Source organism: Linderina pennispora, assembly GCF_002104995.1.
Source record: "Linderina pennispora strain ATCC 12442 chromosome Unknown DL89scaffold_6, whole genome shotgun sequence".
In the NCBI taxonomy this organism is placed as follows: domain Eukaryota; kingdom Fungi; phylum Kickxellomycota; class Kickxellomycetes; order Kickxellales; family Kickxellaceae; genus Linderina; species Linderina pennispora.
This window is the reverse complement of record NW_024468254.1, coordinates 360,499-373,685: the sequence shown is the minus strand read 5'-3', so window position 1 is coordinate 373,685 and position 13,187 is coordinate 360,499. Positions and strand designations below refer to the sequence as shown.

Sequence of the window (13,187 nt, the reverse complement as noted above, 5' to 3'; positions counted from 1 at the left end):
TATTGGCCAAGCTTCACGTTCGTGCGATATCACCGCCACCTTGACCATAACTCACGATGTAGATAATAAAGTAGTGCATCGGAAAAGTAGCCACAAAATAGCGGCAATTGTTTCGGTTGCTGCTCTAGGATTCCCCTCTGGTTCAAACTCTCGCCACACTTTCTTGCAACCATGGTGGACAGCTCAAAGAAGCGCACACGCGACTCGACAGACAGTTCCAATGACGGATCGGGCTCTCGTAACTCGCCCCCGCCTGCGTCAAAGCGGCGCGTGGCACCCCGACCCCAGGATGCTGAACTACTGCGCCATCTGCCGAACTCCGAGATGTACGAACGGTCATACATGCATCGCGACGCACTGGACCATGTTGTCGTGACTGCAACGGACTTTGTCATAACAACATCCGTCGACGGGCATGTGAAGTTTTGGAAGAAGAGCTCTGACAAGGGGATCGAATTTGTCAAGCACTTCCGCGCGCACATGGAGGCGGCAGTGGCAGTTTCGGCTTCGGTGGACGGCAAGATGTTTGCCACGGCATCGACCGATCGGCAAGTCAAGGTGTTCGATGTGGTGAATTTTGACATGATCGGGATTATTTCTGTGGACTGCATGCCACTGGCGCTGTGCTGGATCAGGGACCCGCTGGACCAGTCGACGTGCATTGCTGTATCGGACAGCGACAGCCCGAACATTTACATATATGATCCGTATGCGGGGCCGGAGCCTAAGCGAATTGTGAAGGGCGTGCACCGCAAGCCAGTCAGCCTGATGGCGTACAACCCGGTGGCCGAGTGTGTGGTGTCTGTGGATACAGGCGGTATGGTAGAGTACTGGACGGTCGAGGAGCCGCACACGTTGCCGGCGCTCGTTGAGTTCGAGCTCAAGTCGCAAACCAATCTATATGAGTTCAAGAAACGCAAGTGTACGCCCAACAGCCTGACGTTCTCGCCCGATTTTGAGCTTTTCGCCTGCACAAGCACTGACGATGCAATCGTGCGTGTATTCCGATTCAGTACTGGCAAGCTGTACCGAACATATGACGAGTCAATAGCAGCAGCCAGCAAGGTGCAGAGCGAAGGCGGTGGTGATGACAGATTCAAATTGGACGGAATGGAGTTTGGCCGGCGCATGGCTGTCGAGAACGAGGTGCTCAAGTCTGAAGCCGGACGGCACATGAATGCAGTGTTTGACGAGAGCAGCCGCTTCATAATCTATGGCTCCTTGCTGGGGATAAAGATCGTGGATCTGGCAACTAACCGGGTGGCAGCAGTTCTGGGGAAATCGGAGCCGCACCGGTTTGTCAACATGGCACTGATCCAAGGAACACACGAGCCATTAGCATCACGAGTCGACCTGGTGGCGGCATCCAACCCAGGCGGCAGCAAAAGGGATACCATTGGAGACCCGACGCTGTTCTGCACAGCGTTCAAGCGCAATCGGTTTTTTATGTTCACTCGCGGCGAGCCTGACTATGACTCGCGCGATGTGTTCAATGAGCGGCCAACACGCGAAGAAGCCTCGCTGGCGATCGAATCGGCGGCACGCAACAAGCAGCAGAAGGCTGCAAAGTCTGCAGTCATCCGGACAACCCTCGGCGACATCCACATGCGTCTTTTCCCCGAGTACGCGCCCAAGGCCGTGGAGAACTTTGCGACGCACGCCAAAGACGGATACTACAACAGTGTCATTTTCCACCGTGTGATCAAGCGGTTCATGGTCCAGACCGGCGACCCGCTTGGAGACGGCACCGGCGGTGAGTCGATCTGGGGCAGCAGCTTCGAGGATGAGTTCACGCCGATGCTAAGACACGACAAGCCGTTCACGGTCAGCATGGCAAACTCGGGCCCCAGCACCAATGGGTCCCAGTTCTTTATAACCACAGTCGAGGAAGCGCCGTGGCTCGATGACAAGCACACGGTGTTTGGGAGGGTCACCAAGGGCACCGACGTCGTGCACCAAATTGAAGAGGCCAAGACCGACAAGAACGACAAACCGTTCGACGACATCAGCATCATGAACATCCAGATCAACTATGACTGAGTCTTTTTATGTTACAAATTAAGATCGTATTCCAAAAGAAAGCTACGCGGATATCTTGTCTGCCAGCTCCATGGACGCCTCCAGCTTCTTTTGCTCCTGCGCCAGCACCCTGCGCTGCTGCTCCAAGTGCTCAATCGCTGCCCTGTTCTCTGTCTCCATTCCTGCCAGCTTTGCCTTCAAACGCTCCAGCTCCCGCTTCTTGATCGCCTTTGCCCTCGACCTGTTGACAGCCTCTGGCGACAAGTCCGCGACAGGCTCCACTCCCGCGTCCCACCGCTTCGCCGCATCAGCGACCAGGCTGTCGAGGTCTGCCAGCTTGCTCGCCATCGCGTACTGCATCAGAATCGCCTGGAAGTCCCCATTGGCGGAGTTGCGCAGGTACGAGCTGATCTGTTCGTGGCTGTCGGCGAGCTTGGTTGGAATTTCTTTGGCCAGCTGCGGGAAGATTTCTTGCAGGTCCTCAAGCCGGAATGTGTCGACCACTGAGGAGAGCGAGCGGTCGAGGACCGAGAGCAGCTTGCGGTAGCGTACGCTGTCGGGTACCTGCGGCTTGGTGTCGGTCATTTCGATGTCTTTGTCGGCCATTTTGCATGCAATTGAAGAGGTGCGATTGAGAATCAGCGTGGAGCTAGGCAAAGGAAAAGGAAAAGGAAAAGGAAAAAAAGCGCTTCGAGCTTTCAGCTACCATTGGTGAAAGTGAGAAGAGTAAACACTGCCCTGTGATTGGATGCATGCGGCCCTGCCATACTGCTGGCGCTGGCCTGCTCAGGAATACACCCAGGAGCAGCGGCTGGCAGTGATGCCCAGGGACCACGTATTCTCCACACAGTATCCTGCACCATTTCACCGTCACTCTATCTGAAACCATGTCATCGAAGGATACTGGAGGAGCTGTGCCAAAGTTTCCGAAGCGCGCAGACTTTGGCGCCGATGCGCGGGTGCGGCAGGTGGCCGAGACTGAAAAATACATTTTCACCGACCCTTCCGACGGCATGGAGTACGAGTACAGCGAGGACAACAGCGCGTGGTTCCCAGTATGGAACGCGCAGCTTGTCGAACAGCAGCAGTCGGCATACGGGAAAGCCGAAGAAGCTGAGCCGGCAGCGGACAGGGGCAAAAAGCGGAAAACTGAGAGGCCAGCCCGAGCGAGACGTGAGAACACTACAGTGTACGTGTCGGGTCTGCCAAAGGACACGACTGAGAAAGAGGTGGCCGAGTTCTTTGCGCAGTGCGGAGCGATCCTGCCGGATTTGCTGACAAGTAAGTTGCTGTTCTTTTACGTTAATGTGTGTGCTTGGCAACGCTAGGTCATCGGCGATATACCGATATGGAAACAAGATAGATCCGTGTGCATGGCGATTCCATCCATATAGTCCATTGCCAGTGCAGCTATGTTAAAGTAAGCACAATTAGACGAGCCTCGTGTGAAGCTGTATCGGACCAAGGGGGGCGAGCTGAAGGGAGACGGCTTGGTCACGTACTTCAAGGCGGCATCGGTGGAGTTGGCGGTGGAGATTCTGGACGATTCGCCTTTCCGGCTTACAGACACTGAGCGGATCCACATCGAACCAGCACAGTTCAAGGAGCGCGATGCTGAGGACGATGGTGCGAAGGAGGCGCCAAAGCGGCCACGACTGGATCCAAAGCTGGTGCAGAAGAAGCTAAGCAAGCTCGAAAGGTACAGTGGCGGCAGTGCTCGGCAAATGTGCTGCAGATGCAAATCATCCCATGATCCCCTGTGTGGCACTTACGACCATCCAGTTTTTTTTTTTTTGGCTGCAACTCTCTTTCGTGCTAGAAAACTCGATTGGTACGAGGGCGGCGAAGAGATCGCAGAGCGGTACAAGCGCACGGTGATTCTCAAGCACATGTTCACGGTACAGGAGTTGGAGGTAAGCCCATTCGTGGATGGCCTTTGTGCACAAAGCCCAACGGCTGCCACAGCCAGCGGAGTTTCTGTGGCTGCGTGCGCTGGGCAATATATTTGCTGCGGCTAAATTTCCACTCACATGGGTAGGAGGACGTGACGCTACTGCTGGACTTGGCGGAAGATGTCCGCGAGGAGTGTGAGAAGCTGGGCACGGTGTCGAGTGTCAAGGTCTACGATGTAAGTAATGGAGTCCGAGCACAATTGGGTATATATACCCAACATGGCACACATGCATTAATTGAGTTTTAACCCCCCCCATTTTGGCCCGGGGCTACTCCTTGTGCGCTTTAGAAATCCGAAGAGGGCGTGATCTCGGTTAAGTTCAAGGATGAGCTGTCGGCCAAGGCCTGTGTCAAAGTAAGTATATTGCCGGCTTCTATTTATATCCTGATTCACCCCGCCTGCACCACCGTTGCATAATAGCCCAGCAAAAACAGGTGCTGCCAGACTGCAATTGCGCAGATTGGAGCCCTGTGTAGTAAAAGCCAGAGTAGGGACGGGTTGCCACCTGGTGGCGATATCTTGGGAAATGGGAACTGTCTTTGGGGGAGGCATCCGAATCGCACATCAGTAGATACCAAGCGATAACCTGGCTTGGGGAAAGGGACGTGTGTTTGATGGTTGGCGGGTTAAAAAGCAAACAGCAGTTTGGGTTACTGCTGCTAAGCCTACTGCTGTGCATTACCACGAACGTTTGGAGGGCCAGGCGGGTTTATTTTCTTTCCAGCGCAGTATCTGACAAATACCTTCTCCCCCTTTTGCTTTGCAATCCCGACTGACCTAGACGATGAACGGCCGGTTCTTTGCGGGCCGTCAGGTCGAAGCAGCGATCTACGACGGGCACACGCGCTACAAAAGCTCGGCAAAGAGGGCGGCAGCAGACGATGACGGGCACGATGACCACGACAATGGCAATGGCAGCAACGAGGATCAAGAGCGGATGGACAAGTACGCTGAATGGCTGGAGTCGCAAGAGGCTCCGTAATTTTTTGCTCGGGGTAGCAATGCGATAATCGACACCAATGTACATATGTGATGCATATGGGGGCATGACGCATCTGCGAATAGCCCACCACTGCCCGGAGACACAGTGGCAATGGGTCTGTTTGTCCTTTGGCCATAGTGGCAAAGTCAATCGCGAACGCGGAGTAAGCAGCATATATGCTGCTTCCCCACCTGTTTTTTCTCAACAAGGTGCGGTCATTGTCCCCTGGTACACAATCACATCAATATATGCGTGTTGCAAAAGAAAAAGGAACTGCCGCTTGGCCACGCATTGCGCGGTGCAGCCAGGGGACGGCGTAGAGTGGATTGCAGGGCATAGAGCAGGATCATCAGCCATAGGCCGACTCTAGCATGTGCGGGTGCGTACTTGCCGCCGTCAGCGGGCAGCGTCGGGGGCTTTCCTCTGCACTGGATATAAAAGGCAGGGGCAGGGGGATTCCGCTCTTGGATTCCGCTTGTTCTTCGACTTTAGCCACGCTCCCTTTCCTCGCTCCGCGCTCCCCCGTCTCCTCGCCCGCCGGCCTGAGCATTCAGTAACTCGACCTTTTCTGATCGGCAAAACAGCCTTCTCGCATTTTTTGGCCGAGCATCCAAATCTCCCCGAAACTACATCACGCATTGTCCTCACAAAGAAACCGTCGTGCGCCAGACAGGCGCACCTGCCAATCTCTTCCTCGTTCTCTTGCTCGCTCACGGCTTGCTTCTTCAAGTTTTCCTTTTAATAACTCTTTTATTATTTCTGAGACATTGCTTGCTTTTTACTCCCCTCCATCATTGATATTACTACGTATTTGTACTTTTCTCACACCCTCCCACTCACGCTGAAACTCGTCGAGCGCAGTTTTCTGTCCGCCCAGACCTATTCCTGCACACCTTGTTTATCCCTTGACCTTCCAAATTAGGCATTTAGCCTGCCATTCAAGCGGCACCAGCGCGTCCCTTTTTCTTCTGTTCCTTACCCACCCTACCTTAATATTCATCTACCTTTTCACGCACCAGCACCAGCACCGGCATCAGCATTCATCCATTCCGCAGGACGATTCGATAATGACCACAACCGCTGGCATCCGACCAAAGAGTAGCGTAAGTAGCGTTTCGCATTCGTGCATTGCAAGCGATCAAGTATAGTACACGGAACCAGCGGCATCCATTCTTGGCCCGCATTCACTGGAACGCGCTCTCCACTATATCCCCGTCTATTTGGCTGACTTGTTACTTCATGGAACTGGGACTTCTATTTATATGCCAGACTGGATTATTTGGGCCAAAAAGCCCAACTGATTCGCACCCGAGCTGGCGCTTTTATTTTTCATCGCCTTTGTTGGCCTGACCCATGTTGTCCCCAAAAACCGAGCGGGTAGCACCCGACCACATGGTGCCTTCATGGTGAGGAGCATTCAGAACCAGGCAGCCTCGTTCGCTCTTCCTCCTTCTCCTTAGCTGACCCTTCTCTGCCCTGCAATTATTTTCTGCTCTCCACTTATCTGGGCGAAGGCGCCATTGCATTCACCGCTGTAAGCTACACCCTGCTGTTGCTGTTGTTGCTAGATGCCCCGCTCTTGCTGCCTGCTGTTGGCAGGCCGGCCCCCTCGTGGTTTATGGCGCTCTCGGTCCTGGCTGTCGATATAATTGCCGATTAATATGCCCACCATTCTAGCCCGCAACCAGGCACGTCACTCTGCTGCCCGGACTTGCGGGGCGCATCGTGCCGCTCTATTCTACACACCCACTTTCCACAGCTGTATGCGCACCCCCAGGCCCAAACTGCTGTGCTTCATTTGCTTTACCTAGCCTGGGGTTTTGTGTAAGCCAACCGAGCGATTTTTATTCCCAACCGGTCGGCCTTCTTAATACCCAGTGCTCCATGCTTCTTTTCTCCGATTGCTGCATTTCCAGCACCAGCGCAATTCATAGCACCAATTTGTTTTTGCTCCTTTCTACACACGCACACAACAACACACCTTCCCCATTTGCTCCAAACGAAGCGATTGACCGCCATTATCTCATACACGTCGTCGCCTTTTCGGTGCCAACGGAAACCCAATCCTCATCCTATTTTCAGTGCCGCTGCTTTCTCCCCTCTGCTAATTTTCATCCCCCATTGTTTTTGCATATTCTAGTATCAGCACTCCGAGCCGCCCGAGATTGCCGCTGCGAATCATATGCAGAAGCGTCGCTCCTTGGCTCCCGTACAGTTAAACAGATTCATTCCAGACCACGCCGGCGCCAACGCAGCCGATCCATACCACCTCGCGCGCAACGCGAGCAACGGCCAGCGACGTGAGACAATAGGCGCCACCAACGCCCGGCCATTGACAGCCCACGGACAACTACAGACCCCCACTACGGCAGCAGCAAACCAGAATACCAACATGCCCGCGTCGAACCAGCTACGGCCCGGTGGTGCCCCCCCCAAAAGCAGCTCATCGCGCCGCGACCTGGGCCGGCACCTGGGCAGCCGCAGCGGCCCAAAGGAGCAGCGCATTGGTGACTTCATCATCAAACAGACCCTCGGCAAGGGAACGTTCAGCAAGGTCTGCATGGCTGAGCACCGCACGACCAAGCAAAAATTCGCGCTCAAATTCATCAAGCCCAAGTCGCCGCAGGGTGGCAGCCCCGACAAGCACAACATCCGCGTCGAGCGCGAGATCAAGCTACTGTCGCTGCTTTACCACCCGCACATTGTGCGCCTCTACGACGTTGTGCAGACGGCAAAGTTCACCATGATCGTGATGGAGCACAACAGCGGCGGCGAGCTGCTGCAGTACATCCGCAAGCGCGGGCGACTGCACGAGAATGAAGCCCGCGTGTTCTTCCGTCAGATTGTCAGCGCCATGGACTACACGCACCGCAACTGCATCATCCACCGCGACCTGAAGCTGGAGAACGTGATGCTGGATAGCGAGAACCGGATACGCATTATCGACTACGGCTTTGCCAACACATTCAATTGGGACAAACAGCTCGAAACATTCTGCGGGTCACCATTCTACGCTGCGCCCGAGATGGTCAACGGCATCAAATACACTGGACCCGAGGTCGATATCTGGAGTATGGGCGTGATTCTGTTCTTTATGCTCTGCGGCCGCACCCCGTTCGAGGGCGAGAACCTGAAGGAGATCTACGACAAAATTTCGCGCGGCCGCTTCACCACACCGCCATTCCTGAGCAAGGACGCCCAGGACCTGCTCCAGCAGATGCTGACCGTGCGCCCGGCCCAGCGGATCTCGATGAAGGGCATTGTCGAGCACCCCTGGACGAACAAGGATGCAGAGGGCACTGTCAACAATCACCTGCCTCAGCGGCCCAGCGTTGTGCTGCAGCCCAACGAGCTCTCGCTAAAGAAGATGACTGTGTACAACTACAAGACCGAGGACGTGGTCCGGGCGCTGGCCCACAGCGACACAGCGCTGACACCCATGGTGTGCATCTACCATCTGATTGAGGAGTCTCGTCGGCGCAAGATCACAAAGCAGTCGCGCAAGAGCAACGCCACGGCGCCCACCACCGCGACACCCGCAGGAGTTAGCAACGACTCGGCGTACGGGAGCGGCAGCCCCGGCACATCGACAGCGCCAGGTATTGCTGTCGACACATCTCGGCCCACATCGCGCAGCCGCCACAGCTATGTTCCTGGGTACTCTGGTGGGGACTCATCGAGCCCAACAGGGCGCACACCAAATGGGCCCTCGTTTAGTGGTGACGCGCAGCAGCAGCCACAGCACGGCAGCGGAAATCCGGGCAAATCATTACCGCAGCCAGGCGCATACCAGGCGCAGCAACAGCAGCAGCAGCAGCAGCAACCGCAGACCAACCCGTTCCTGGCACCCAAAGAATCGGCAAACGCCATGCAGGCTGCTGCCCTCGAATCGCCATCATTCGGTGCCACTAGCCAGTACGGACCACCCAGAATGCGCAAGAGCAGCATTGGCAGTGCGCAGATCTCGGTGGGCAGCTCACTCAATCTGGAGTCGTCGTCGCCGTTCCTGCAGGATGACAAGCGCACAAGCTGGTCGTCTAGGCTGTTTGCCAAAGTGCGCAAATCAATGCCGTTCTTAAAAAATCGCCGGTCGCAGATCCTCAACGATATACCGCCAATGCAGCAGTCCCAGATGCCTGACCAGAACCGCAAGCGCATGAGCTTCTTCCAGCAGCCGCTTAAGCGCTTCAGCGTGGCGCCCTCGCAGACATCGCTCAATGGGCAGGCGCCGCAGAAGGGCCGCATTGCCAGCTATTACCCGTCAGACCAGCACCCGGTTCCCAAGCTGCCGCAGGGCTCGCCGCAGCGGCCCATGACGGGCCAGTCGCATATAGCATCGCATGGCCAGACCCACCAGCTGCTTGGCAGCCGCCCTGCCACAGCGCACCCCGACCTGCACGTTACGCCGTCGTCTGATTCTCTGTCGCCGCCACCGCAGCAGCAAAATAGGCAGCAGCAGCGTCGCCAGACGGACTTTGGTCCGCAGATCAAAACGCAGCAGTCAACTCCAGCACGGCTCCTGTCGGCTGATGGGTACTCGAACAGCCGCAAGTCCGAGCCGCTGCGCGAGCCGCCGCTGGCCGAGAGCTCCAGCAACAACACCGGCGCTGACAATAGTAATGGGCAGAAAAAGCGGGCACAGCGGCCGCTGTCGGTGATGTCGTCGCGCCAGCTGACGCCCCTGCGGCTACACCCGACACAGAGTTTCCAGAGCTCGACTGGCGTGCCATCGCCATACTCGCCCAGCAACAACCACAGCAACAACAACGGCGGACCGCAGCTGCCGCCAGCGCTTACCACACGTGTGAGTACGTCGCATTCCATGTCGAGCAACGGCAGCGCGCCAGCCAAGTCGAACGTCAAGGGCCTGTTCAACCTGCGATTCACGATGCTGGGGCCGCTGGATGAGATCCGGCATCGGCTGGAGACTGTCATGAAGAACAAGCTGATACTATACCGCCAGACTGGCCCGTGCATATACGTGTGCGAGTACTCGCCGGTGCAGCAGGGCAAGAGCAAGGACAAGATGCGTTTTGATGTCCTCATCGAAGCCGTCCAGGGCCAGCTGCACACAGTCAAAATGAAGCGCTACTCGGGCAACTGGTTCGACTACAAGAAGCTTGTTGTGGCCCTGAACACAGAGGCCCTCAATGTCCAGCTGTGACTGCCTTAAAACTTTTACTTCCACAAACTTTTACACGAGTGTAGCATCCTATTACAGCCTAATGACCATACAACACCCGCACTAAAGCAAGGCAAGAGCTGCTGCTGGCGCATGCGATGGCGCAGGTGGCAAGCGCTGTGCATGGATCTGGCAGTGTTTACGAGTTCTCGACACATGCGTAGTGATACGCCTTGCTGGGCTCATCGGTCTTGATGTCGACCCCGCGCCAGATCGGCGGCAGGTACTGTGACGTCCGTGGGTCCATCTGCAGATGGCGGCTGCACACACAGCAGGTAGCGGAGAACAGATCCTTGAACAGGCTGAACCACAGCACGAGTCTGGCAAGTCTGAGCTCGATCGAGAACGCAGCGATCGAGAACCAGATGATATTGGCGTCGTGCGCGATCCGCAAGAACACATTGAACTTGGACCCTGGACCCAGCTCATCGCATCCGCACACCTGGATCGAAATGACCTGCAGCTCGCACGCCGACCCGTCAATCAGCTTCATCGATAGCGTCATCTGTGCAACTGTCGGAATGCTGACCACTAGCGAGCTCATCCGATCGACAACCGGTGTCACCCTGAACGTCAGTCCCGGGTGTGCCTCCTGCAGCTGCTCGATCTGCTCCTTTAGCTGATCGGCAGTCACACCGTCTCCAAACTCGCCCTCCTGCAGCCGCATCGCCGATGTCGCTAGCTCGCGCACGGGAGATGAAATCCGGTCGCTTAGCGCCCGGACATTCTGTGCCTCGGTCATTAGCCGCACGTACGGCGCATACTCGTCCAGGACCTTCTGGAGCTCTGGCGACAGTGTGCGCTCCCGCGGCTTACGCTCCAGACGTGTGAGCGCGTCGGCGTGCTGCGAGATCGTTGTCAGCATAGTGCGAAGTGCTGCCAGAGTGCCCTTGATGTCTGTAGTGGCCGCCTCGCTAACGGAACCATCCTTGCGGATCGATTTGACACCGGCCAGGTCTCCAAAGGCCTTGTAGACAGAGGCATGTGCGTCGTAGGCGTTCTCAACAAGCTGATCGATGCTGTTGAAAAGCTCATAAGCGGAACTGAGCTTTTGCTCGCAGATTGCCGAGGGTGTGTCGGCAGGCTGTGCTGTGGCCGCTGGCTTTGACATTGGTGCGGTGTGACAAGAGGTAACAATTGAACATAAAGCGCCGCAAACAGTTGTGGGGGCCGATCGCCTTTAAATGTATGTGTGTGTGGTGCATAGTTACACTTGTGGGCTAAATCACTGATGAATATCTTGATGGATTCTAGCGTTACAGAGCCTGGTGCAGTTTTATATATTTCTAGGTAAAATACTCTATCTGCATTGTTGTTGAGGGCCTTTTCAACAAGCACCACCAATCGAGCAGTCCAGCAGATGTTGAAATAGCGGGAAACCTGCATCCTGAGTGGCATAATCTAGGCTAGCTGGCAATATCGCTGGCGCCCTACATTTTCCCCTGGCGCTCAAGCAGGAAGCGCGAGCGGATGTACGGATCGAGCTCAATCACCGCTGAGTAAAGCCTGGCTGCCAATTTGTCACGGGCGGGGATATCACCATTGCTGCACCATGCCCGAGTTCCTGCCTCAAAGGCATCCACCGCATCCACAAACGCTTTCTCTGCAGCGACCCGTCCCTGGGTATCGAACATCTTCGCATTTTCCTCGCGAGTAGGATACTTGTATACCAAATCGACCTCGTTTCTGCCACCCATGTCGGACGAGATATGGTCATCGTCGATAAAGACGCGCAACTCGTCGAGGTTCCTGGTCATCTGGACTCGGCTAGTAGTCACCGGGTCGAGCAATTTCGATACAACCTTCCACACACCCGAGAACAGGCGTGAGTTGACATGCAGGATCAGCAGCTGGTACAGATCTGGGTAGTGAGTGCTGTGCTTGTCCAGTGAATCCTTCGAAGCATTGTAGTCGATGTTTGACATCCCAAACCCTGTCAGGTCGTTGATTATTAGCGTCTTCTTGCCACTAGCACGTGCAATTAGTGTGGTGCGTTCCAACAAGAAAATACTCCTCTTTTCCCAGACCTCATTGCATATTTCCTTTGGCGTGTATTTACGACTGCGCACCACGATTACTGGGCACCCTAGCTTGTCTTTTCCCGCTGTATAGTCCAAAGCACGCTCAAGGAAACGCAGGTTCTGGGTAGATTCCCCCTCCCACATCAGCCTGTCGATAGCATGGGTCGCGCGCCACTTGACAGTTGCAGCAACTGCGTCGAATGCCTTCTGCACATCCCAATCGTTAACAACCAGGTATCCAAGCAGGAGCGAGTCAGGGTGCCGGTGGGTCATCGCTGCCTGCCAGAATGCATTGCGAAACGACCGCTCGCTGGGCTTGTCTCCAAATAAGGGCTTGAAGCCCTTAGGAACTATAGCCTCGCGCTTGCCACTCAAATACAGATCATCGCTCACTGTCCTGTACCTGGCATCCTCGACGCGTCTCGTGTTGGCTGCATACCACGCAGTAAGTTCCTCGGGGGTGTCGTCAAGACATGCTTGCTTGCCGACTCCAAACGGGTCGTCCAACACAGGTATGGCTTTGCCCGAAGTGGTCTCAAAGTGGGCAAAGAGCTTAGACCACAGCTGCTTGAGTTTTTGCTCCTGCTCTTGGGTTAGATGACCGACTCTACCATCAACAATCGGAGTCCTTGTCTTGTAGCTATCTACGAGTGAATTTTTGGCCGACATCTGCAAACAACAATGTGAGATGCTGAATAGATGAGAAAGAGAGTTTGGGATGGTGAGCTTGTATTGCCTTCACAGGACTTTATAGTAATTGCCAGTTGACAGTTCACCAACGCAGCCATGCAGGGCGAATCCAGCCACATTCACTGCGGTGTTTCAGCCACAACAGCACATCAAGTGCTCAGAAGCAGGAGCCAAATAGGAAAGTCGAACTATCCGCCTATTCCAACATGAGCACCACCGCTGAGGAGCTACCCACCGCATACCGATGGCTTCACTGGAAAATACAGACACAGGATTGCACTGCATATGCACCTGGAATAAATCCTTTGCCGAGCATAGACATTGAAGTTTTAATATATT

General features: G+C 55.3%; 6 protein-coding genes across 6 annotated transcripts; 3 read left to right on the top strand and 3 right to left on the bottom strand.

Annotated features, from left to right (window-relative positions):
* The first annotated feature begins 91 nt into the window (after window positions 1-91).
* DL89DRAFT_150781 (peptidyl-prolyl cis-trans isomerase cyp15) lies at window positions 92-2,061 on the top strand. The gene has a single exon (XM_040883530.1). The coding sequence runs from the start codon at window positions 172-174 to the stop codon at window positions 2,038-2,040; it is 1,869 nt and encodes a 622-aa protein (XP_040743661.1). The 5' UTR covers window positions 92-171; the 3' UTR covers window positions 2,041-2,061.
* A 21-nt stretch (window positions 2,062-2,082) lies between these two features.
* Window positions 2,083-2,625, bottom strand: DL89DRAFT_292701 (uncharacterized protein; the record flags this gene model as incomplete). Its single annotated transcript, XM_040890334.1, has 1 exon — window positions 2,083-2,625. The coding sequence occupies one exon, from the start codon at window positions 2,623-2,625 to the stop codon at window positions 2,083-2,085; it is 543 nt and encodes a 180-aa protein (XP_040743660.1).
* A 141-nt stretch (window positions 2,626-2,766) lies between these two features.
* DL89DRAFT_150929 (uncharacterized protein) lies at window positions 2,767-5,252 on the top strand. The gene is made up of 6 exons (XM_040883531.1): window positions 2,767-3,300; window positions 3,454-3,718; window positions 3,839-3,932; window positions 4,058-4,147; window positions 4,262-4,327; window positions 4,755-5,252. The coding sequence occupies exons 1-6, from the start codon at window positions 2,907-2,909 to the stop codon at window positions 4,953-4,955; spliced, it is 1,110 nt and encodes a 369-aa protein (XP_040743659.1). The 5' UTR covers window positions 2,767-2,906; the 3' UTR covers window positions 4,956-5,252.
* A 2,206-nt stretch (window positions 5,253-7,458) lies between these two features.
* Window positions 7,459-8,241, top strand: DL89DRAFT_210945 (kinase-like protein; the record flags this gene model as incomplete). The annotated part of the gene is made up of 1 exon (XM_040884195.1): window positions 7,459-8,241. A coding segment is annotated over one exon (783 nt), but the record flags the coding sequence as incomplete, so codon positions are not given.
* Window positions 8,242-10,070: 1,829 nt separating this feature from the next.
* DL89DRAFT_267248 (uncharacterized protein) lies at window positions 10,071-11,280 on the bottom strand. The gene has a single exon (XM_040887418.1). The coding sequence runs from the start codon at window positions 11,246-11,248 to the stop codon at window positions 10,277-10,279; it is 972 nt and encodes a 323-aa protein (XP_040743657.1). The 5' UTR covers window positions 11,249-11,280; the 3' UTR covers window positions 10,071-10,276.
* A 170-nt stretch (window positions 11,281-11,450) lies between these two features.
* DL89DRAFT_267247 (CRAL/TRIO domain-containing protein) lies at window positions 11,451-12,860 on the bottom strand. The gene has a single exon (XM_040887417.1). The coding sequence runs from the start codon at window positions 12,825-12,827 to the stop codon at window positions 11,568-11,570; it is 1,260 nt and encodes a 419-aa protein (XP_040743656.1). The 5' UTR covers window positions 12,828-12,860; the 3' UTR covers window positions 11,451-11,567.
* Between the last annotated feature and the right edge of the window lie 327 nt (window positions 12,861-13,187).

Bases quoted from the DNA above. Each gene is read 5' to 3' on its own strand.
- DL89DRAFT_150781 (XM_040883530.1), top strand. From the start codon at position 172: ATGGTGGACAGCTCAAAGAAGCGCACACGCGACTCGACAGACAGTTCC.
- DL89DRAFT_150929 (XM_040883531.1), top strand. From the start codon at position 2,907: ATGTCATCGAAGGATACTGGAGGAGCTGTGCCAAAGTTTCCGAAGCGC. The intron at 4,148-4,261 runs GTAAGTAATGGA...TGTGCGCTTTAG, and splicing joins CGAGTGTCAAGGTCTACGAT to AAATCCGAAGAGGGCGTGAT. The intron at 4,328-4,754 runs GTAAGTATATTG...CGACTGACCTAG, and splicing joins CGGCCAAGGCCTGTGTCAAA to ACGATGAACGGCCGGTTCTT.
- DL89DRAFT_267248 (XM_040887418.1), bottom strand. From the start codon at position 11,248: ATGTCAAAGCCAGCGGCCACAGCACAGCCTGCCGACACACCCTCGGCA.
- DL89DRAFT_267247 (XM_040887417.1), bottom strand. From the start codon at position 12,827: ATGTCGGCCAAAAATTCACTCGTAGATAGCTACAAGACAAGGACTCCG.